Below are 23,795 nucleotides of genomic sequence, written 5' to 3'. Positions count from 1 at the left end.
CACCACCACTCCTGCATCAGCTAAACCTTCCTGCAGGTCCTTTGCAGTCATGTGAGGGTTCTCCCTTGCTTTTGTGCCCAGCAGATGTGCTGTTTGCGTGGAAATTTTTCTTGGTCTTCCAGATCTTGACTTGACTTCAACAGTTCCTGTCGCCTTCCACTTCTTGATGACATTCCTGATGGTGGAAATTGAGAACCCGAAATGCTTTGATATCTTTTTATAACCTTTCCCACCTTTGTAAGCATCAATCAGCTTCATCTTCAGCTCATGGCTCAGTTCAATGGAGGAGCCCATGACTGTGGTGGAAACACCAGCTTAGCTCCTTCAAGTCAGTCTACAAAGAAGACAAATTAGATTAAATCAATATTATACCTACAGTCAGTGTCTGAGGTACTGCAGATCAACTGGAAAGATGTAGAAGATGCACACCGTCTGGTGTTTGGTGGCAGCAGCCTGCCACAAAGTTTAAATCTTGATTCATAGCTTCTTTTCTTCCGGTTTCGTGTTAATCTTTTCATTCTATGTGATTCATGGACACTTTCTTCTACTGCTAAAACCATAAATCTGTTAAAATCCTCATCCTTACTGTGACAAATAAAGCATCCCTGCATCCTTAACTGCCCTGGCTGTTTAGATTTAAGTGTTTTCATATTTTGAAAAGCTTAAATCCATCATGCAACAAGTAAATGAATCTACACAGAGCTGAGTGCATTTTAAATTCCACCATATGTGACGTTTTCTTCACTAGCACTAGGACACTGTTGCTTAACACTTAATTTGTTAGAAATTACATACCAAAACTTGGAGGTTTAGATAGCGGTTCAATCATGGGATCTGCTTTAATCTTTTGATTTTTCAAGCGGTCTGCAGCCTCTAGTTTCTAATGTTTCACAAAACGTAAACAAACCCAGAAGGCCCGGAAATCACGTGACCAAGTCCAGCCCAGACTCAACGTGGCTTGACGCCATGACGTCACGTGCGTGACTGCGTAATAGTCTCATTTATTTTTTTATTTGTCATTTATTGATTTGCAGTCTTCTCAAAATTATATAATTTATATAACATAATCTCGTAATAAAATAGTTAATTAAAAATAAATAACATACATTATTAAGAGTCATTTTTGGTTAATCAATGTGCTTGAAAAACCACTCCAAAAAACTAGTCAGGAAATGCTTTTTTTTTTCATTTGAGGAACATCACTAAACTCAAAACTTTGGCATCCAAGGATGAATTAGAGATGATAATCCATACTTTTGTGTCTTTCTGATTAGATTACTGCAACAGCCTGTTCCTGTGTTTAAACTTGGATTTGATTTATCTACAGGTCGTTCAGAACTCTGCTGTGAAACCTCTGACCCACATAAGTTCATTTAACTCGAGTCTGTAAGTGTCTTCATTGGTGTCCACTTAAATACAGAATTAACTTTAAAATTCTGGCCCTGAACTTCAGAGCCCTTTGTGGACAGGCACTTCCTTATTTTGCAGGTTTAATCCAGCACTAGAACCCTTCGAAGGCAAGGCAAGTTTATTTATATAGCACAATTCAACACAAGGTAATTCAAAGTGCTTTACATTGACATTAAAGGCAGCAAGACATAATTAGACAGTAAATAACAAATAAAATTGAATACAATTATGAATAAGATGATAAGAAAAGAAGTACAATAATAAAAAGCACAAGCTGTTAAAAATAAGGGCAGTAGAGTCCAGCAGGTAAGTATTTAATTTAAGAGTACGCTTCAGTAAACAGTAATGTTTTTAGGCCTGATTTAAAGGAGCTGACAGTTGGAGCAGACCTCAGGTCTACAGGAAGTTTGTTCCACCGGTGAGGAGCAGAATAACTGAACTGCCTCACCTTGCTTGGTTCTTGTTCTTGGGAACCACAACAAACCAGATCCAGATGAAGCTCAGGGGTCTGGGAGCTTCATAGGGAACTAACAGATCCAGCATGTATTTTGGTCCAAGACCATTCAGTACTTTGTAGACCAGCAGTAAGATTTTAAACTCTATCCTTTGACTCACTGGAAGCCAGTGTAGTGATTTCATGACCGGTGTAATGTGGTCCAGTTTCCTGGTGTTTGTAAGGACTCTGGCGGCAGGTTCTGGATCAGCTGCAGCTGCCTGATGGATTTCTTGTTAAGGCCTGTAAAGATGCCATTGCAATAATCCAACCTACTGAAAATGAATGCATGAATACGTTTTTCCATGTCTTGTTTAGACAGAATCCCCTTAATTCTAGCAATGTTTTTCAGGTGGTAATAGGCAGATTTAGTGATAAACTTTAGATGGCTGTTGAAGTTCAGGTCTGAGTCAATAATTAGCTTCGAAGCTTGAGATCATCTGATATGAACCTGTTAATGGTTCCCTGCACTCGGTTTAGGACTTGAGGAGATAGATCCTTCCAGTTGCACCGAGAATGGGACAAACCTTTATGTTTAAAACTCTTTATGTTCACTGGACTCTGTTGATGCTTTCAAAAAGCATCTTAAGATACTTTTATTCCTTCTAGCATTTTAACCAAACAAAAGGCTGCTGTGACAAGTTTATTCTATTTATTTTATGTCTTAGATTTTATGTATTTCATGTTTTTATTTATGTCTATCTTATTAAGCACTTTGTGACTGATGTCTGAAAAGTTACATAAATAACACTACTTATGTTGCTCTAAAATGTGTTTCTTTAACTTTAGGAGCGATGGGTTAAACATGTCTTGATTTTTGTTTCCCTTCAACGAGGAAAAATAATTTGAATATTTTATGCTTGAAAGTCAAATTCAATTGTTCAAGACGGCAAAAAAATATCTAACTTGAGGAAACTGTTTTATTTTCAGTAATTTGTAGTGGAACTGTGGAAATGGCAAATTTTATTTATTAGATTAGATTTATTTTATTTGTCCCGTAGGGAGATTTGTTTTCACTTGCAGTACATTTTGTCAACACCAACAAATTTGAAACCAAAATTTTAAATTTACTCAGAAAGTAGGTAAATTAACAAAAAAAAACAAAAGCTATAAAACTTTGCTAAAATGTGCTAATCGGTAACCAAGGTCTCTCAAACAGACACTTGTCAAAATAGAAAAGTTTGTTTATATTGTTAAAAGCAAGATCTTTTTTTCCATTTTGATTTGATAGACTTTCACAAAGTACTATTATCACATTTGTTTACTTAAAGGATGATGAGGCAAGAATAAGAAATGAGACTCATTAGCATCACGACGACCGTTGGGGTTACTGCCGCCAACAGAGAAGCCGGCACGGGAGCGCGCACGGACTCCTCATAGCACTGCAGGTGATGTGACTGAGTTGTTTATGGTGTTTACGTGACGTGTGTGCAAGACCTCTTCAAGCATCATGTCAAGCGACGAAGTAAGTAACTAACAATGTTCATTTTAGTCTAACTTTAGTACATTTCCTTGACAACATTAGCGTATTTATTTAGCAAAATGATAGTTGTAATGTAAGTTTACCTTCCACTGGCCAAATGGTGAGTAAAACATTTCACGAGCCACTAAGCCATATTGTTTTGTGACTGATGAGTGAAGCTAACTTTCCTCCTCGTGGTTGTATTTTACGAGCATTTAGCTTTGTGTCTGCAGCCAAATTCAGACTTTGCTAATTGCCAACATAGTTAGTACAATGCTTGCTAAAAAGCTGATAAGTAATATAATGAGGTAAGTGTGCAGTAACCTGCAAACTAGTCACCTTTTGGCTACATTAATTTTTTTTTTTATGTCAACAGGCTAGGTAGTAGAAGTGAATGAAGAGGGTTTTAGTTTTGTTTGTTGTCACCTTTTTCACTACTCCAGAGTTTGCAGGCTGAACTATCATGTAACAGCATTCAATGTGTGATGTGTCATTCATTGTGTCAAGTTACTGAGATAATTTGTGAAACCATTTCCATCATATGACAATATGAATGCTATCAATAGCACTGCATAATAACAATGTAAATACAAGAAAGAGACAAATGTCAATGTTGAATCTGAATAAAAATTACATCAAATAAAGTCATAACATTCCTTTGCGGATAATACATATGTTCTTATTGTCATTGTTTCTGTTTCAGGATTTTGATTTGACTCTGGAAGGAGTCAGTGTCACAGATGGAGGACACTTCAGAGGAGGAATATGTACCTCAGCCTGCCCCGGAGTCTGATGAGTCATGGGAAAGTGTGTGACAAGTTATCTAGTTTTTCTTTATTCAGCTACTGCCCAAACTTGACAATGGCCTGGTCAACCATGAAGGATGCAACGGGACAACTCTTTCCTTCCTTTTTCCAATTTTTATTTTCTCATTGGAGGAATGTCAGAACATCAGGTTGAAAACCTTCAAACAGAAACAGAAATGTATTAACATCACTTTTAAAGAAAACATGTATTAATATACTGTTTCAATATTTTAATTAACTTAATATTCAAAGTACTTGTAACTTTAACATAAATGATTTTAAAGTGCAAAACAATTGCCATTTTAATTCATACCAGTAGCTTCTTCAAGGTTTGACCCACGCTGAATACTTGCTTCTCCTCTTTTGTCTGAAGTGATTCTGCTGGTGCACTGAAGGCAGGTGCTCTCAGTCAACTAATCAGCAGGAGCTCGGTTTGGGGATTTTCCTCTTTTTCCTCTGAATCACTTCAGACAAAAGAGGAGAAGCAAGTATTCAGCTTGATTTGACTCTGGAAGTCACAGATGGAGGACACTTCAGAGGAGGAATATGTACCTCAGCCTGCCCCGGAGTCTGATGAGTCATGGTGTGAGACCAGGGGTGAGAGGCGGGAGAGGAGGCAGAGGCGGGAGAGGAAGGGGCCAAGGAAGAGGTCAATCTGAAGGTCGGGGAAGGACACGCTCAAGGGGTGAAGGCAGCAGGTCGCGGTCCAGACCTCCTTCCAGGCCACCTGGGCGGCGGGCAGGCAAGGCACCGGAGCTCTCAGGGAGGAGGACAGAGTACGGCTTGCACAGCTTCGAGCTGCCAGTTTAGCTGAGATGCAGGTTGGTTATAGCTATTATTTATAATAATCTTTTTTTTAAACATGTTTCTTTATTGGGTAATCCATGTAAATTATATTACATAATAAACATTTCTTTTAAAGGGTTCGACAGAATACCCCGTTTTATATTTTACCATACACACACAAAAAAAAAAAAAATAAATAAATAAAATTAAAAAATAAATAAATAAATAAAATAAATAAGGACACAAAACTTAACATAACAAACACCCCAAAACACACACACTGCAAAATACGTAATTATAAACAGGTCCCAAAGTAAGTACCGATTACCAATCAAACTCTGACTGAAGACAATAATAATAGGAAAAATAAGGTAATAAACTAAAATACAGGACACGCAAAACAGCAGCAACAAAAAAAATAAAAAATAAAAATAAATTAAAAAAACAAAACAAGATAAATAAATAAAAATTAAAATAAACTGACATAAGAGGAACCCTAAAAAAAATGAGACATGGTTAGCAATATCATACTTCCCTGTAATTAAGTTAAATCAGATTAAATTAATCTTCCACGGATGCCAAAGAATTAACAAAAGAAAGAATAGGTTCCCAAATATAAGAAAACTTATCAGAGCAACCCCTAATATCGTATTTAATTTTCTCTAAATATAAAAATGACATCAGGTCTTTCAACCAAGAATTGGGAGATGGAGGTTTTTGGTCCTTCCATTGAAGTAGAATACGTCTAAGAGCTACAAGAGAGGAAAAAGCAATTATATTAATCTCCTTCATAGTAAAACTATTAAAATCTTCAGGTACACCAAAAATATTTATAATAATCTTGTTAAATTAATGAGTATAGGAGCACACAGACTTGAAATATGAATCTATCTCTGTAAATCTATTTCCTTGATCAATTTCTAGACGGCTTTACAACATCTGAGCCAGGAGGAGAGGGATGTCCTCCTTCAGTCGGTGGTGACTCGTCTTCCAGGAGTGATGCTGGACATCCTCGAGTTTCACCAACAGACACCAGGACCACATCATCCAGACAGAGGGCAGCCTGTGTGGTGCACCTGTTTGAACAGACCAGTGTCTGAGCAGGAGTGCCCACCTGGAGCTGTACTGTCTGGATGAGGGTATGCTGCGTCTGGTGAGGATGACGTGAACCGACATCTTCGCTCAGGAGGACAGTCAAGATGTTGGCTCTGACAATCGAGAGTTTCGGTTCGCTGCCTACCGCCAATTCACAATCTGGCAACATGGGCGTCTGGGAGGAGGCAACCAGAGACCAATACCCAGCTGCTGTGTTATTCGGATCAGGGCTAAATTCCCTGACCCATTTGGGCACTACACCGGCTACAAAGAAGCCCCATTTAGGGGCAGACTGAAAGTTGAAACTGTTTTATTTTATTTATCTACCCACAATACCTCAAAATAACCTCATTTTTTTTTACCTCAAGACTCTACTTTCATCCCAAAAAACAAAATCAAAAAGTTATGTGCAATATATATATTTTTTATTTTCAATATTTACAGGAAATGCACGTTGTGCATTGTTTGTATTTATTTATTTATTTTAACATGTTCATAATAAAAAATGTGTGGAAGATAATACTGTCTTGTCTTCTCCCTTTCTTGCTTCATGTAGCTGAGGCCTTTATGGAGAGAAGAGAACAGTAGCGTTAGAACATAAAAAAATGCCCCATAATCTAATCTGGTGATTGTTATTTTCTTTTTTTTTTTCAAAAATATTTTTTATCAACGATTTTTTCCCATTATATCACCCAGTGCTCCTACTTACCTACGACAGTCCTGGGCATTGCCATCCTCTACCAACCCCAGGAGGGCCCTGCACTGAGCTCAGGTCTCCTCCTTAACCTGAGGAGTGAGCAGGCCGCATATCTGTTATTTTCAATAACCTTGGGATATCAGATATAAATAATCGCTTGGTGCAAATAATTTTACCATTAGAAATGGAAGTTCCTGACTTGAAAATGAATTAGCAGTGTATTACAAATGGTGATAGTGAGCAGAAGATTTCAAAGAGGTATTGTTTGACCTGAGCTCCACAACAACAACAATTATTTGAAAATAATCATGCAGAAATGTGTGATGTAGGTGAACGACATACCTGTGTCTGGACCAGTTCTGCTGTTGGGGGGGGAACAACTCCTGCAAGATTTCCAAGGCGCCTTGGGTCATCCTGTGAGAGTTTTGCTCTTCTTGGGAGCCCCCCTCCATCCATACGTTTCTTCGGGATGCAACACTGCAGCTCAGAGGTGTAGCTGTAGTCTTTCTCTACCTTTACTGCGTCTTTCTCTACCTTTACTGCTGGGACACGGTAATTGCGTGACTTCTTCTTCTTATTCTTCTTATAGCTGAAAAAAAAAAAAACATTTTACAGTCTTAGTCAGACTGCATATGTAAACAAGCTGGCTGTAACTTAGCTACCTTTGTGTCTTTTATTTTCAGTCAGAACAAACATGGCTAAATACTTTTGCCTGCAACAACAACAACTATAATGATGATGATGATGATGATGATGATATCACCCCACCATATAGTCCATGGTCCAAAATCTCACTGGTCAGTACCACTCAAGGTGACCAAACTTACTTGTGATTTTTGAAAATATCCATGTCTCTAAATGATATCTTCGTATGATAACCCTTCCTAAGTGGCAATTGTGTCATAGTTATCAGCTCATGAAGTTACCCACCCCCTTCAGAAAATTACATTTTAGATGCCGCTGCATATCCTGGTTTAGACTCAGGATATCTGTCAATATTTCTCAATATTGTCTTTGGTATCATTTTAAAGGGGACCTTTTAAGCTTTCATTCAAGCTAAGATGTGATACATTTCCTGAATCCTTATGGTCCTGTGAGTATTCCAATGTTTCTATTTTGTGTCTCGGTTGTTCCTAGATGACACAGGGATAAAAGATAGTATATAATTTAGGCGAAAATTGTGTAAAAATGAGTTGTTTATAGTTTAAAGAGCTGCAGTGACCTCAATGTTGGTCAGAAAGATTCACATCTTAGCTTGAATGAATGATTAAAATGATACCAAAGACAATATTGTGAAACATTGACAGATATCCTGTACATGAGTCTAAACCAGGATATGCAGCAGCATCTAAAATGTAATTTTCTGAACTTCATGAGCTGATAACTATGATCCAGCTGCCACTCAGGAAGGGTTACCATACCAAAATATCATCTACAGACATGGATATTTTCAAAAATTATAAGCAAGTTTTGTCACCTTGAGTGGTACTGATATCTGGTCTGGCCCATGGACTAATACACCTAAAAAGGACTCGGCCACACAAGCTTCAGTGTTTCCTACAGTCTTGCACTGACACTGTGGCGAGGGTCGGACTACAAAATACGGAGAAAGACCGGAGAATGAATGCTGAATGAACGGAGCGATGAATAAAGAATGTATGGAAAACACTGAGCTTTTTGCCATTACGGTTGATGTAGTGTGAGAGGCTTGGGGTTGGTGTAAGCGGCTATTGTTACTACAAAACAACAAACCGCGGTTGAATTGGTTTGATATTGGATATTGGATATTGGACATTCAAAGACATCCATTTAACTTGTGATACATACCACGGATTTTGGTCCTATTGCTTGTGATGTGTTCATGGTCATCTAGACTATATATCACAAGAGAGTAATTATTATAAAATCATATTATGGGCTGATTTAATGAGGTTTAATAATGATTTAATGAGGTTTAGTGAATTCAACACCAAATTAATTCAACACCCATAAAACTTGTGATACATAACACCGATTGTTTTTAAACCACTTGTGATGTGTTCATGGTCATCTAGACTATATATCGAAAGACAGTAATTATTAAAAAAAATCATATATATGGGCTGATTTAAAAATCATATATATGGGCTGATTTAAAAATCATATATATGGGCTGATTTAATGTGGTTTAATGAATTCAACACCCATAAAACTTGTGATACATACCACTGATTTTGGTCATATTGCTTGTGATGCGTTCATGGTCATCTAGACTATATATCACAAGAGAGTAATTATTATAAAATCATATTATGGGCTGATTTAATGAGGTTTAATGAATTCAACACCCATTAAACAATCGGTGTTATGTATCACAAGTTTTATGGGTGTGAATTCATTAAACCTCATTAAATCAGCTATAATATGATTTTTTATATGATTTTTTAATAATTACTGTTTTGTGATATATAGTCTAGATGACCATGAACACATCACAAGTGGATTGACCAAAATCAGTGGTATGGATCACAAGTTTTATGGGTGTTGAATGTCGAATATCCAATATCCAATATCCAATATCAAACCAATTCAACCGCGGTTTACGGTTGATGTAGTGTGAGAGGCTTGGGGTTGATATTACTAATGTTACTACACAACAAACCAGCATGGCGTCAGCAACCATTCACTGTCTGCTACTACTTAGCACGTTAGGCCACTCCGACTCCTTGGTAATCTCATGTGATTTTCAAATCAAGCTCTAAATATGACTTACAATGTTATCTTACCTGGTCAGTAGGAAACGAGCCATGTCAGCATCTGTTTTCAGTCCCAGTTCAAGTTGACGCTCCCTCCATGACTCCAACGCGTATCCAAGGTTTATTCGTGTGCAACTCCGTTTTAGGTCGTAATTTCTTTTCGACTGGCGACTTCTTTCTGATAAAGGCTTCGTTTTCTTCTTGGTATGAGTGGCGCTGGGTCGTTTGCCGGCTGTGGAAGAATCCATGGTCTACCCAAACAGAAGTTTGGATCCACCGCACTCGTCTTCTTCTTCTTCTTTTGTGATTCCGGTGTTCTGCCAATTTCTGCTACCTGCCAGAAAATGCTACTTCTTGGTTCTGCGCATGCGCACAGTCGATTTTTCAAAGTTTGCATCATTTCTTGCGCGATGTAAAATTGATAATATGGGATGTTGAGTATTTGATCCTTCAAAATACACTACCCATGACAAGAATTGCATTACACTTTGTGAAAATTATACGAAAAAGAGAGGAAAAAAAAAAATTCTATGGCTTTATTTGATATTCATTCAGTCATTGGCCTTTATTTAACCAGGCAGGTCATTAATAACACTGCCTGTTACAATAGTCTATTAGAAAACTACGTTAAAGGAATCAACTCATGTTAATTTTTCAATGTTCATATTATTATTATTATTAGTATTTGTTCATATGCACTGAGAAATGTATGTTAATATTTTCAGATTAATTGATTTATGTAATTCTTTGTATAAATGCTGTATTGTTGATTAATTGTATGATTTAATGTGGACCCCAGGAAGAATAGTCTTCATATTTATGCGTACTAATGGGGATCCAATAAATAAATAAATAAAATAAATAAACACGTTCTTATTTACAATAACGGCCTGGCAAGTGACATGGACCAATTGGGGGGGGAATGACGTGGTTTAGGGAGTAAAATAGTAAAAATGTAGCTCTACAAAGGTAGAAAACCATTAGGTAGCATTTTTTGGCAAAGCAGCAGAAATTGGCAGAACACCGGCAGTTTCGACGCATCCAGGCGTATTACTGCCCTTCTCTGGTAGTTTGGGTCTGAGTTAGTTCACAATGGTCTCTTATATCCTGGAGTAAAGCCCAGTGGTATGCAGAAAACGTATGACTGCCCTTGCTATCAGTTGGTGGTCCTCATGTTGGCCGAGTAATATTCTAACAGTAAAACAAAATAAACCTAGATCTAACAGGGTTCTATATAAAATACTCCTTTCTGCAGAATACTTTTTAAACTTCATCAGAATATGTTGAATTGTTTCCGGCCTCCCACACTCACACAACCCACTTGGATGTTTCCCTACTACTAATAAGCTCTGATGTAGCCCACAGTGCCCCAGCCCACGTCAATTCGACTTCCAGAATAGTAATATGAAGTCTTGACCTTCGGCTGAATATTAAAAAGGTGCCTCCCTCTCCCAAATTTCCGCCACTCTCTCCCAATTCCCTCTTTGATTTTAGACCTATACTCAGCCTTTCCTAATGGGATCTCAACATCCACACCATCTCGCTTTAGCGCTGCTTTCGCCACCCTGTCAGCTACTTCATTCCCTGACTCCGGCATGCCCTGGTACCCACATAAATTTCACCATACATTGCAGTTTCTCAAGTCGAAACAACACTGAAAACACGCATGCGTCATTTGACGTCACATCCGCAAGACAGCGCGGGAAATTCAGGCCCAGAATTGCAGCGCATTTTGCAGCACACAGCCTGTTCAAGGCAACGGAGAAATACGCTAGAGGACTCATTCTTTTTGGTTTGGAACGCTTCATCTGACATTATTACTAGAAAACTTAAAACGTTTATGAATTTTTTTCATAAATCCTGCCTCATCATCCTTTAAGTGTAATGTATAAATAGAGATGTACATTAAGTCTAAACCCCAAAAGATAAAAAAAAAACATGGAGTTAATCTTTACTAAAAAAAAAATACATTAAAGTTATTCATCTACTTCCAAGATGCCTCCAATGCAGCATTTTATTCACTAAATCACTTATTATAACTTGGAGCTACCATGTTTAGTTTATCTCTCAAAGTCCCAAACTCCAAATGAGCTTTATTTGAATTTTTTTTTTCTAAAAAGGTTCAAAATAAGCATAAATACTTTTACGCTTAACCATTTAATGCCAGAATTATCAAAATACAGATCAAATACAGAAAATAGCTTGTTTGTATATCACAACACACCCAATTTTGTTTTTGTACATTTATGAATTCATTGGGGATTTCCTTTTTCTTTTTATAAAAATTGTACAAGTACACTAAACAAAACAAATTATTGATAATGGAAGTTGTACAAAGGTCTCAGAAATGTATCAAATATGATACATTGGGCATTAAGGGGGTAAATGTACTTTATTTCCACACAGCTAATAAAGCTACAAATATATTTGAAATAAAGATGCACTACCTTATTTGATTGCCATTATTGTCAAACATACTAGTGGTGCAAAATTACATTTTACTCAAATAAACTAACATCTAAAATCCATTCTTGCTGATTTTTACTAAATAGGTTTAGTTTATTAAACACATTGATCATCGCGTCTGTTGTCAGTTTAATTCTACTCAAACTTGAACAGCAGGTGGAGATGAAACAAAAACAACCTGGTACTGAGAAATAAGAGGCCATATAGACACAAAAAAACAAAAACAAAAATCTTTAATCAAAGTCACACTTCCAGTCAGAACTTTAAGGGGAAACATTTGTTTTTTACGTGTACAAAGGAAGAGGTCGTAGCAGCCGCACCGGTGTAGTCACAGCAGCATTTGGAGAATACTGGAAACATCCAAACGCTCTGCAGAGCAACACGCCACCTTAACACTTAACCAGCAAAATTCAACTGCTACACAACTGCATCTAGTGCACAGAAAAATAACAACAACAAAACAAACAAGAATGATCATGATTAAAAAGAAAAGAACAGAGGTCTGCTGACATCCAGAGAAATTCTGCTCTATAAACATTGAACACAGAATTTTTAATTGGCTGCTTTCCTGCCTCACAGACACTGCGTCCTGAAGCCATTTATTAAGTTAAACAAGGTTTTTTTGTTTTTACTGGTTCTCTGAGGGATTCATTAAAAATGTGAGCAAAGAAATATGCAAATAAAACGTATTTCATGTTTTTTGTTACAGGAAAAAAAAAAAAAAACAGTTAACAGAATAAATTCATCTTTACATCTGCAGTATCTCCACAAATGTGTCCCTCGTATAGAGAAAGTACTTATTTTACCTAGTGAAGCCAAAAAAGCATCTAAAGAAATTGACTAAAAATCATTTTAAAAAAAAGCAATTAAACCACTGCACAGGCGTGAAATCAACCCGTCTTTCTGGCGCTAAATTAAATGAACAGAGTGAAGCATGAAAAGACGCAACCACTTCTTACAGTTGGACCCTGCTGCGAACCCGACACCCGACTTCTGACGTCTTCAGCCAACACTGTCAGGAAGAAAAAGTCAAGACGTTCACAAATGTACAACACTGACCAAAACAACTATGAAACAGGAATTACATTTTTATGCATTTTTCAAAGAAACAGCAGATCTGAACTGATCTTTTTCCTTGATCCTTACAGACCATAACTGTGACTCCTGTTCAAACTTCATGCAAGTTGTCATGTCGACTAATTGAAACTGCGCTTTATCCGTTAGTTGTAATCTCTTAGGACCGTCATGAACACAGCGCATCGTCCGGGCCGGATTGAGTCGTCTGTTTAAATGTCTCCGGTTGTGTTGCGACTTCAGTAAAGAATATAAAAATCACGTGTCAAATTTGTTGCTCTTAACTCAGGACACAAACATCAACTAACCAAATGGGGGGAGAAAAAAAAAAATGCTAACTGATATCCAGTTTATCAGCTATGAAGCAGACTTGCAAACTTCTGTTTGAGCTGAACTGAAGCCTCCAAACTTGATGTTTTTGTCTTAAAGCATATTCTCATGAAGACTTAGACACAAACAAGTCTGAGTAATATAAAAAACTGAAACAAAATGCAGTATTTTTCTCATTTTCTTACTGCTTTTTGGGACCTCATGTGTGCAAATTAAAGAAAGTAGGATAAACACAGGAGAAGAGCTCAACAATCCTCTCAGAGTCACCTGCTCCTGGCTGAGGACACGTCCAGTGACACATCAACACCAAATGTCAAGACTGGCCTCATCAAACCTGCTTCTGGACAAAAACGCTCATCAGCAGGTCTGTGGACGTCTCGGCACAAACCTGCTCAAACTTTCAACTCACCCGTCATGTGTTGATATTCTGACTTCTACGGGGTCGCCTTCCCATTTTCCGCTTCTGCTGATTTGGACTGACTGTCGGATCTGCGCCTGGTAGGACTTTTGCTTCTTGACCTGGACTTGGAACGAGACCTGGATCTGGATCTCGAGGGAGAACGGGCCTTGGTATTCTTGCTTCTGGGAGAGCGGGATTTTGACCTGGAATAGGACCTGGACCGTGACCTGGATCGGGACCTGGACCGGCTTCGAGAACGAGAGCGGCTCCGGCTGCGGGATCTGCTATGTCTTCTGCGTTTCGGGCTGTAAGAGTAGCTGAACAAATTCGGCGTGATGGATTACAGTTCATAAAACAAGTCCTCTCTCAAAAACTGCCACAAAAAAAACATTTCAAATTGATATTTTTTCCCACTTTTTTTGCTCTAGTCTTGAGAATCAACTTTGGTCTGAATCAGAACTACTGAATATTTTATCATTTTAAAATGCCAATGTGATTACATCCAAAAATATAAAATTAGTTATTTCTATATCTTATGGCGCTGGATGTTTGTTTTTTGATTAAAATCTGAGTCTTAGACACACCAAAGAATAACAAAAAGATGGATTTTGATGCATTGCTATTTTTATTGCAGTGTCAGATTTAAGCTGTTACCCTTTTGGGTCACTAAAAGTAAAAAAATAATAAATAAATCACAGAAAAAAATAAATGCAAAAAAAAAAAAATGCAGTTAAAATATGATCAGGCTTTGAAACTCAAGCCTAAATGTACCCAGAGATTACATTAGACTGCTCTCTGGAGAAACTGAACTTCAGTTCAAACACTTGACTAGTACCGGTAGTTACAGAGGAGGGCTGGGGTTCAAGCCCCTGGATTGCAACCACTTTGGGCCCCTGAGCAAGGCCCTTAACCCTTTAGCCGTGCAAAATGGCAGCCCACTGCTCCTAGTTTGACTAGAGATGGGTTAAATGCAGAGAATACATTTCCCCATTGTGGGATTAATATTATTACAATTAGTATTATTATTAATAAACACAATAATAATAAATGGGGAAGTATTAAGTTTATATTTATGTACAGACATGTTATGTGTATGCAGGTATATATATATATATATATATATATATATATATATATATATATATATATATATATATGTGTGTGTGTGTGTGTGTGTGTGTGTGTGTGTGTGTGTGTGTGTGTGTGTGTGTGATTATATGTGTTAATAGAGTTCATAGAGACAGTGTAGCGTAAATATGTATATTTATATAAATATTTATAAGGGCATGTGTGTACAAATATATAGAAATATTCAACTATGTGTATGTATGTATAGGTAAGTGTGTGAGTATAATTACAGTATATAATAATACTGTTATTTAGCAGTGTGAGTACAGTGTGTGAGTATTTATAAATATGGGTTAAATGATTAGTGGGGTAGGATTAAGTTTACACTTCTTCCTACTCCTTTTTTGCACATGTAAATTAAGATATCAAGTGTTAAAGGATGAAATTCTTTGTTTTGTTGTTTTGTTTTCTTAAACTTCTCTTGAAGTGTTGTTTTTTACATGTGCAAAAATAAAAATAAAATCAATCAATTAATATTATTATTAGTAAACACTGTAATAATATTATTTCCTTTATTAATCCCACAATGGGGAAATGTATTCTCTGCATTTAACCCATCTCTTGCCAAGAACCACTTAATTTATCACTTCTTGCCATTTTAGTATGTTTTTTAGTTTTGTTTTCGTCTTTGCTTACTTGTTACTTGTCCAATATATCCATTATTTTTCAATGTTTGAACCCAAATTATTAGTTTTGTTTTGTATAAAACCTCCTGAGTCGAGGTTCATAAAAAGGGTAGGCATAATAAACCTTGGCTTCAGCCTATACCTTTTCGGGGCCACTTAAAATATTGAATAGAATAGAATAGAAGACTTTATTTATCCCCCAGAGGAGAAATTCAGTCGTGCAGCAGCCAAAACACACACACACTTTATACAAAAAATTTAAAATAGAAATAACCAATACGTGGTTAAATAATAAAAAGAGCAATATAAAAAGTAGAAAAAGAGTATTTACAAGAGAGAAAAAAATGGTATAGTAAAAAAAAATAAAATAAAAAAAAAAATAGTAAAACACCAAAAAAAAATGGATAATATTTACAAAAAAATTACAAATATTTTCAAAAATACCTGAGGTATTTACTGGTTATTGCATTGGACCTTTTTTTTTATGTTGTATCCAAATGGACCGAAATAAAAAAACTCAAAATCAAAAAAGAAAACAAAATAAGACCAGTGGGCTGCCATTTTGCACTAAACATTTGTTTCTGTAGAGCGGTTTAAGGCTGATTTATGGTTCCGCGTTACACCAACGCAGACCTACGCCGTACCCTACGTCGTAGCTCTGCGTCGATTTAACGCGGAGACCACAATCCAGGCTCTACATGGAACAGATCGCGGCTGATCTGCTACCTGCATCCGGTGTGAGCCTCCTTTGTCTCTTCTGTTCTAACCCCTGGTATATTCTCTGCAGACAGAATTAAAGGCATGTCTCACCTCCGGCTGCGGCCCCCGTACCGGCGGCCCGGCCCCTTGCTGCCGCCCCCCTCGTGGGAGTCTGGCGGCCGGCCGTACTGCGCCATCTGCACCCGCAGCTCCCGTCCGTCCAGCAGCGCGCCGTCCATGGCGTCCATGGCGTCCTCCGCGTCCCGCTTGTCGTGGAAGCGCACGAAGGCGAAGCCGCGGCTCTCCTTGGTGTAGCGGTCCCGGGGGATGTAGACGTCCCCGACCCGGCCGTACTTCTCGAAGACGCGCCGCAGCGTTTCTGGGGAAGTTCTGTACGTCAAGTTGTCCACTTTCAGGGAGGTCATGCCGTTGATGTCCGGCGGAGGTCTGCCGTAACTCATGTTTAAAGAGTGGGGTCGTGTTCCGTTGCGTGTGCGAAGATTGAGTCCAGTAAAAATCACCTTTTCTCCGCGTAACTAGAACTCCGGCCTTTCTCTGTGAAACCAATGACTCTCCGCTTCTTTCTCTGCGGTGGATCTTAGTTCCGGATGGTAGTTGCAATGGCCTTGTAGAATAATGACTGCCCCCTGCTGGTGGACTGGAGGGGTGCAGGGGGGTCTTTGTTGAGGACTGTCTCAGAAAATTAGAATATTGTGATTTTCTGTAATGCAATTACAAAAACAAAAATGTCATACATTCTGGATTCATTACAAATCAACTGAAATATTGCAAGCCTTTTATTATTTTAATATTGCTGATCATGGCTTACAGCTTAAGACAACTCAAATATCCTATCTCAAAAAATTTGAATGTTCTGGGAATCTTAATCTTAAACTGTAAGCCATAATCATCCATCCATTATCTATACCTGCTTTATCCTTTTCAGCTATTTTCAGGTGAGAGGCAGGGGTTACACTCTGGACAGGTCACCAGTCCATCGTAGGGCCACATATAAACACACAAACCATGCACACTCACACCTACGGGCAATTTAGAATCACCAATTAACCTAATATGCATGTTTTTGGACTGTGGGAGGAAGTACCTGGAGAAAACCCACGCAAGCACCGGGAGAACATGCAAACTCCACACAGAAAGGCCCCTGCCGGGCCTGGGACTCGAACCGGGGACCTTCTTGCTGTTAGGCAACAGTGCTAACCACTAAGCCACCGTGCTGCCCTAAGCCATAATCAATCAATCAATATTATTTTATTTTAATATTGCTGATTAAGCCACAATATTAAAATAATAAAAGGCTTGCAATATTTCAGTTGATTTGTAATGAATCCAGAATGTATGACATTTTTGTTTTTCTAATTGCATTACAAAAAATAAAGAACTTTATCACAATATTCTAACTTTCTGAGACAGTCCTGTAATTACGAAAGTACATAATAAACAATTATCCACAAATAATAGCAACTGTTTTCCCAGAACAGAAACAATTTCTCTCCAAATTCAATGTATGCATTTACAAAATGTAAGAGACTTTTGTGAAAACTGTTTCAGTTTACATTTTTTATTGAGTAAATATTTAAACTAATAAGCAACTCCAGCTGATGTGCAATCAATCATAGAAAAGAACAAAGTACATACTCTGTTACATTTGACTTTAATAGACCGGTGTAATAAGCAACACTTACACAAAATAAAAGGATATAAAGCATCCACAACAATGCCTTTCTTTTTTTTGGTTTCGTTTTAAGGATCATTTGGGGGGGTTCCTAAAACAGGAACACAACTAAGGCACAGCTCAGCTCCCAGTGAGAAGAATAAAAAAAAAAAAGTCAGAATGAAACAGAAAACCAGGTTGGTGTCGGATCTGAAAGAAGCCACAGTATTCAAGAGAGAATGGGTACAACATGTGGGGAAGATTCATGATCAAGAAACCACCAGTCAGGATTCATATGAAATATCATGGTGTTACAGTCAGGGGAGTTTCTCTGTGGAATGATTGTAGCGATGAGATGAAAGCATGTCATAATATATCCAATCTGAAGATACTGTACAAAACAAAGATACTGCGGGCATATGAGATGATGGAATAGTAATGACTTGAGTCTTGTTTTTTTTTTCTCTGTTTTGTCATGTTGTTGAATGTGTAGTGCGCTTGGTAGGTCTGGGCTGGTGTAGGTTTAGGCTTACATTTTGATTTTGATTATTTCACTTACGAAAACAAGGAGTAGCATGTATGCTTACTTTGTTTTGTTTGTTGTTGCTTTTTTGCATTAAGTGATAAAGCAGATGGACAAGGTGGTAGGAAAAGTTTTTATTTTTACTTTGCTGTGATTATGTTTTTTCTTTTTCATTGTTTTTAACATGTTCAATAAATTGATTGATTGGTTGACCTTATGTGGTACAGAAAATTGTACCCTCTCACAGTTGTTATGGGTTATGAAATCTAACGATAGAGACCAAAACTGTTTCTTGAACCAGGTTTTAACAAAAATTCAATTTTCGTTGCTTCTGGATTGGCTGCAACCAGGAAATTAGATGTTTGCCACTTGGTTTATATCACTGACTGTATATCCCTCTGTGGCATCATCAAGTGTTTTTGTAAATAGTGTTTTTGAAGCCTGTTTTTTTCCTACTGTGCAGCACCATGTTGAAATGGTACATGTCGAGCAGACCTGGGAAGCCAAATGACCAGTAACAACATAGTTTACATTGTGCTCACTCCTAACTGTCGTCATACATTTGCTCACAGTACCATTAAAGTATTGGCAGCAGTCATTTTATCTCTTTATGCAGTTCTTCACCGCAATAGTGAACAACAAGTGTGACCATGAAACCATGAAATCATGCTAAACCACAATCTGAACCCCAAGCTTAAAACTTCAGCTTAAAACATTTATCAGTATTAACATGAGTTTTGAAACTACTTTAAGTTTATAAAAGTAAGCTTGACATTTCCTGTGAATCTAAAATAGAAGAGACTATTATTGTCTTGCACTTGCACTGAACTCGTCCGATTTTGATGGAGAGGGTGATCCAGGTTATTTAAGGATATGGATAGTTTGTTCAATATCCCTCTCTACCCCCGCCTCCTGAGTGCAGCCAATGACTGACCCTCTGAAACAGTTTTGGATGAAAGACCAATTTACCACGTCTATTCGCCAGAATATATGTTAATATTTAACTTTGGTCTTTAGGATAAGAAAGTGTTTTGATTAAAAAAAAAAAACAACCCAGCACCATTTCAAATGGGTTTAAAACCTTAGAACATTTGTTTTTAGTTCTTAAAAACTTAAAATGTCAATATTTCCAACATCAGTTTCCACAAATTAAAACCTTTATGTCAATCTCTGCGTGTACGGTTGTATGTGTAGTATGTCCAAAGTAAGGGTTGAATGTTAGAAACTTTAGTGAGTCAGTGATTAGAGTAGCCTACTGCTGCCATCTTCTGTAAAATATTATTTTTACTACTCTGACCTAGCACTGAAGAACTAATTTAATTTAATTTAATTTAATTTAATTTAATTTGATTTAATTTAATTTAATTTAATTTAATTTAATCTAATACTCTTCCTGACTTTCAGTAGTTCAAAATCAGATTAAATTGTCATGTATCCAGTATTAAAAGGAAAGAGTGGGTATTTTGAGAGTTTCCACTATTCAGTCTTTCTGATATATCTCATCACTCTTGGCCAGGTCTCCCTTGGAAAAGAGGTTTTTAATCTCAATGGGATTTTCCTGGTTAAATAAAGGTTAAATAAAATAAAAAAATTTTTGGAACCACGTCGTTTTATCTCTCTAAAGAGCAGCATAAAACGATTGCTGTGGCTGTTACCTACGTTAACTCTCACAAAAACACCAACCAAATAATGCTTTGCAGCTACTAGAACCATAGTGGTCAATATATTATTTTGTAATCTCAAAATATGAGCGTTTCACAATGATGAACGTAGAATTTATAGAACATATTAGCATCACATATCCAACATGATACGGATTTATTACATTTTTCATTATAATTGTCGGAGTGTATTATATATAAGACTTTTTACGCTACCTGAGTGTTTACAGCTACGGACTTTAATCTGACGGACAGAAATAGTTATATTTTTTTTTGTTTTTTGTTTTATATTGAAAATGTATCGTTTACATACAATAAGGCATAGAAACCATGACAATGAGCTTAATTACACAAGGCACATAGAAGATAAACAAAATATTGATGAAAATGATAATTAACATAAATAATAAATACATAAAAAAATTCAGACATAAAATAAATAAATGATAAGAAATAATATCACATTAGGGGTCCTCAATTATTTTCAGTTCTTCATATGCTCTGAGGATGGACAATGCAGTTTTTTTCCTCATTATTTTCAAAGCTTTGAGATGATTGTCTACAAGGTCTTTTTTAAACACAGAGAGTATGGGTTTCATTTTCCTCCATTTAGATGTGTGGATAAAGAATTTGGCAAGGAGAATTAGATTGTTCAATATCAGGTCACACTTATCGTGCTTCATGTTAATACCAAACACTATGTTCTCTCTTGTGAGGGGATTGAGTGGTTGAATTTTTGTTGACAGCCAGTCTTGCAGATCCTCCCGGAATGTTTCAGTGTACCCTGGCAAGGCAAGTTTATTTGTATACCACAACTCAACACACATTAATTCAAAGTGCTTTACATCAGCATTAAAAGCGGCAAGACACAATGGATGGATGGATGGATGGATGGATGGATGGATGAAATGAAATAAAATTATAAGAAAAGAGGTAAAATAATAAAAAGCACAAGTTGTTAAAAAGTAAGGGCAGAGTACAGCAGGTAAGTATTCAATTTAAGAGTACGCTTCAGTAAACAGTAATGTTTTTAGGCCTGATTTAAAGGAGCTGACAGTTGGAGCAGACCTCAGGTCTACAGGAAGTTTGTTCCACCGGTGAGGAGCAGAATAACTGAACGCTGCCTCACCTTGCTTGGTTCTGGTTCTTGGGAACCACAACAAACCAGATCCAGATGAACCTCAGGGGTCTGGGAGCTTCATAGGAACTAACAGATCAAGCATGTATTTTGGTCCAAGATCATTCAGTGCTTTGTAGACCAGCAGTAAGATTTTAAACTCTATCCTTTGACTCACTGGAAGCCAGTGTAGTGATTTCATGACCGGTGTAATATGGTCCAGTTTCCTGGTGTTTGTAAGGACTCTGGCGGCAGGTTCTGGATCAGCTGCAGCTGCCTGATGGATTTCTTGTTAAGGCCTGTAAAGATGCCATTGCAATAATCCAACCTACTGAAAATGAATGCATGAATAAGATTTTCCATGTCTTGTTTAGACAGAATCCCCTTAATTCTAGCAATGTTTTTTAGGTGGTAGTAGGCAGATTTAGTGATAAACTTTAGATGGCTGTTGAAGTTCAGGTCTTAGTCAATAATTACACCAAGATTTCTGGCTTGATTTGTAGCTGTCAATGACATGGAGCCAAGGTGACTGCTGTTCTTTTCCCTTTCATATTTAGGGCCAAAAATGATCACCTGTCTTTTCTGCATTTAGCTGGAGAAAATTTTGACACATGCACTGGCAGGTAAATCTATCACACATGACTGAGTATCTATATTTTTGGACTAATATTTTAACAGGGGCAGGGATGGCTTTAATTACCTTATTAAATTGAGCACGTGTGAGAAATAGTTTTTTTTTCTCCAAACTTTATGGAACAAAATTCTGTAGGGTATACAATAAAAGGTACGACGGAGTATTAGGGCCAAACTAAGACAAAAAAAAAAAAAAGGAAATTACGAGAATAAAGTCATAATAATATGAGAATAAAGTCGTAATATTTTGAGAATAAAGTCGTAATATTAAATATATTATAACTTCACAAGATGCTCAATATTCCTCATTTTAACACAGGGAGAAGATGCTCTTCCTGTTAGAGTTCTCATAAATTAACACTTTATTCTCGTAATATTACGACTTTATTCTCGTAATATTACGACTTTATTCTCATAATATTACGACTTTATTCTATTACGACTTTATTCTCGCACCATTATGACTTTATTCTCGTAATTTTACAACTTTATTCTCATTATATTATGACTTTATTCTCGTAATTTCCAATTTTCTTTTGTTTTAGTTTGGCCCTAATACTCCGTCGTAAAAAGGCACATGAAACAAAACAATCAATTATCTACAGATATTCAACATTTGGGGGGGTTGAGAGCAAAAAAAAAAAGAAAAAAGAAATAGTTATGTTGCCTAGCAACGGTGCCTGGCTGCGTCATGCATTGTAGGCGGGGCTTAAGGTTTTGGTGACGTCAACCATTGGTTCATACGCGAGGTCGTAGAATTGGAACGCAGTCGAACATAATTGTGTGCAGACGAAAGGAGCTAAATATTGTAGTTCTGTTAAATCAAACATTGTGCAAAACAGCATCATGTCACTGACAAAGAAGGCCACTTGTAATGCCGAACTCGTTCGATCACTGCTTGAACATTTATACGCCACCATCACAGCGGAGCAGTGGGAGCGTCTGCTCGCAGGACGTGCGGACCTGCCCACCTGCAAGGTGGCAGAAAGGTTTCAGTCGAAGCTACTTCACCACATAACGGCGACGTCTCTGAGCAAAATACTGAACAGAACAGTCACCCGCCAGGAGTTACTGCAGGGCCTTAATAAACAAGCCTGCCATCAATTCTCAGAGTTGGATAAAAGAGAAGCCATGAAACATGTGGAAGAATTATCCCAATCCCCGATCCACTTTGATGAAGAACCTGCAACACCTTTAGAAAAACAGCTCAGTGTCATGTATAATATTGACGCATTGTCTCAAATGTCCCTGACTTTAGTGAAAGTATTCATAGTCAACATGTGCAATTCTCAAGGAGACTGCAAGGAAATATCTGTGGAACAAGGTGCATATGTGGAAAGTTCATCACAATCCACCCAGGAGGAGGAATTTGTGTGTGAGAAGAATGATTACAGAGATTCAAGCAACCAGGAAGAGGAACAGGAGCAGGGGTACACCTGCGAAGCATTTGTGAGATTATTACTTAAGAGCCTGTTTGATGTTGCTTTTATGAAATCATACATGACCCCTACATCAGAAAAACTAGAAGCCGCCTTTGAGACTGTTTTAAAGCTACTGTTGGATGAAGGAAGAGGAAAACATTTTGTTATACCCCAAAAAAGTTTGAACAAACTCACACTTGACATGTTTGACCGTCTTTGTGCAAAATGTGGCTGCCCAGAAGAAGAAATGATGACTTCAATTTTAGAAAAACCAATAATATATGATAGAATTATATACCTTTTCAACAGACACATCTTTAAAACTACCCAAAAAGGTACCATCTTCAGAGATGCGATCTCATTGTTTAAGAAGACTATCATGACTAAAATGGGAGGTAAAAAGACATTTTTACTTCCATCAAAATCTGCAACAGAGGAGGAATCCTCCAAAGTTTCTGAGCAAGAACCAGTTTCATCAAAGTCTGCAACAGAGAAAAAGACACTTATGTGCAAACCTCAACAACACAGCGAGGAAATATCTGAGGAACAAGGTGCATCAGT

General features: G+C 37.3%; 1 protein-coding gene across 2 annotated transcripts; it reads right to left on the bottom strand.

Annotated features, from left to right (window-relative positions):
• Nucleotides 1–12,165: 12,165 nt before the first annotated feature.
• Nucleotides 12,166–16,795, bottom strand: LOC133422075 (serine/arginine-rich splicing factor 2-like). Of its 2 annotated transcripts, none has more exons than XM_061711976.1 (3): nt 16,319–16,795; nt 13,764–14,071; nt 12,166–12,962 (listed from the first exon to the last, which is right to left on the bottom strand). In XM_061711976.1, the coding sequence occupies exons 1-2, from the start codon at nt 16,666–16,668 to the stop codon at nt 13,789–13,791; spliced, it is 633 nt and encodes a 210-aa protein (XP_061567960.1). In that variant the 5' UTR covers nt 16,669–16,795; the 3' UTR covers nt 12,166–12,962; nt 13,764–13,788. The 2 variants fall into 2 exon arrangements, with proteins under 2 accessions (XP_061567960.1, XP_061567961.1); XM_061711977.1 differs by having other exon boundaries at nt 13,764–14,059.
• Nucleotides 16,796–23,795: the final 7,000 nt, after the last annotated feature.

The sequence above is a fragment of the Cololabis saira genome, chromosome 21, assembly GCF_033807715.1.
Source record: "Cololabis saira isolate AMF1-May2022 chromosome 21, fColSai1.1, whole genome shotgun sequence".
NCBI classification, from domain to species: domain Eukaryota; kingdom Metazoa; phylum Chordata; class Actinopteri; order Beloniformes; family Belonidae; genus Cololabis; species Cololabis saira.
Note: the sequence above shows the minus strand (reverse complement) of the source record. Positions and strands in the feature narration are given on the sequence as shown.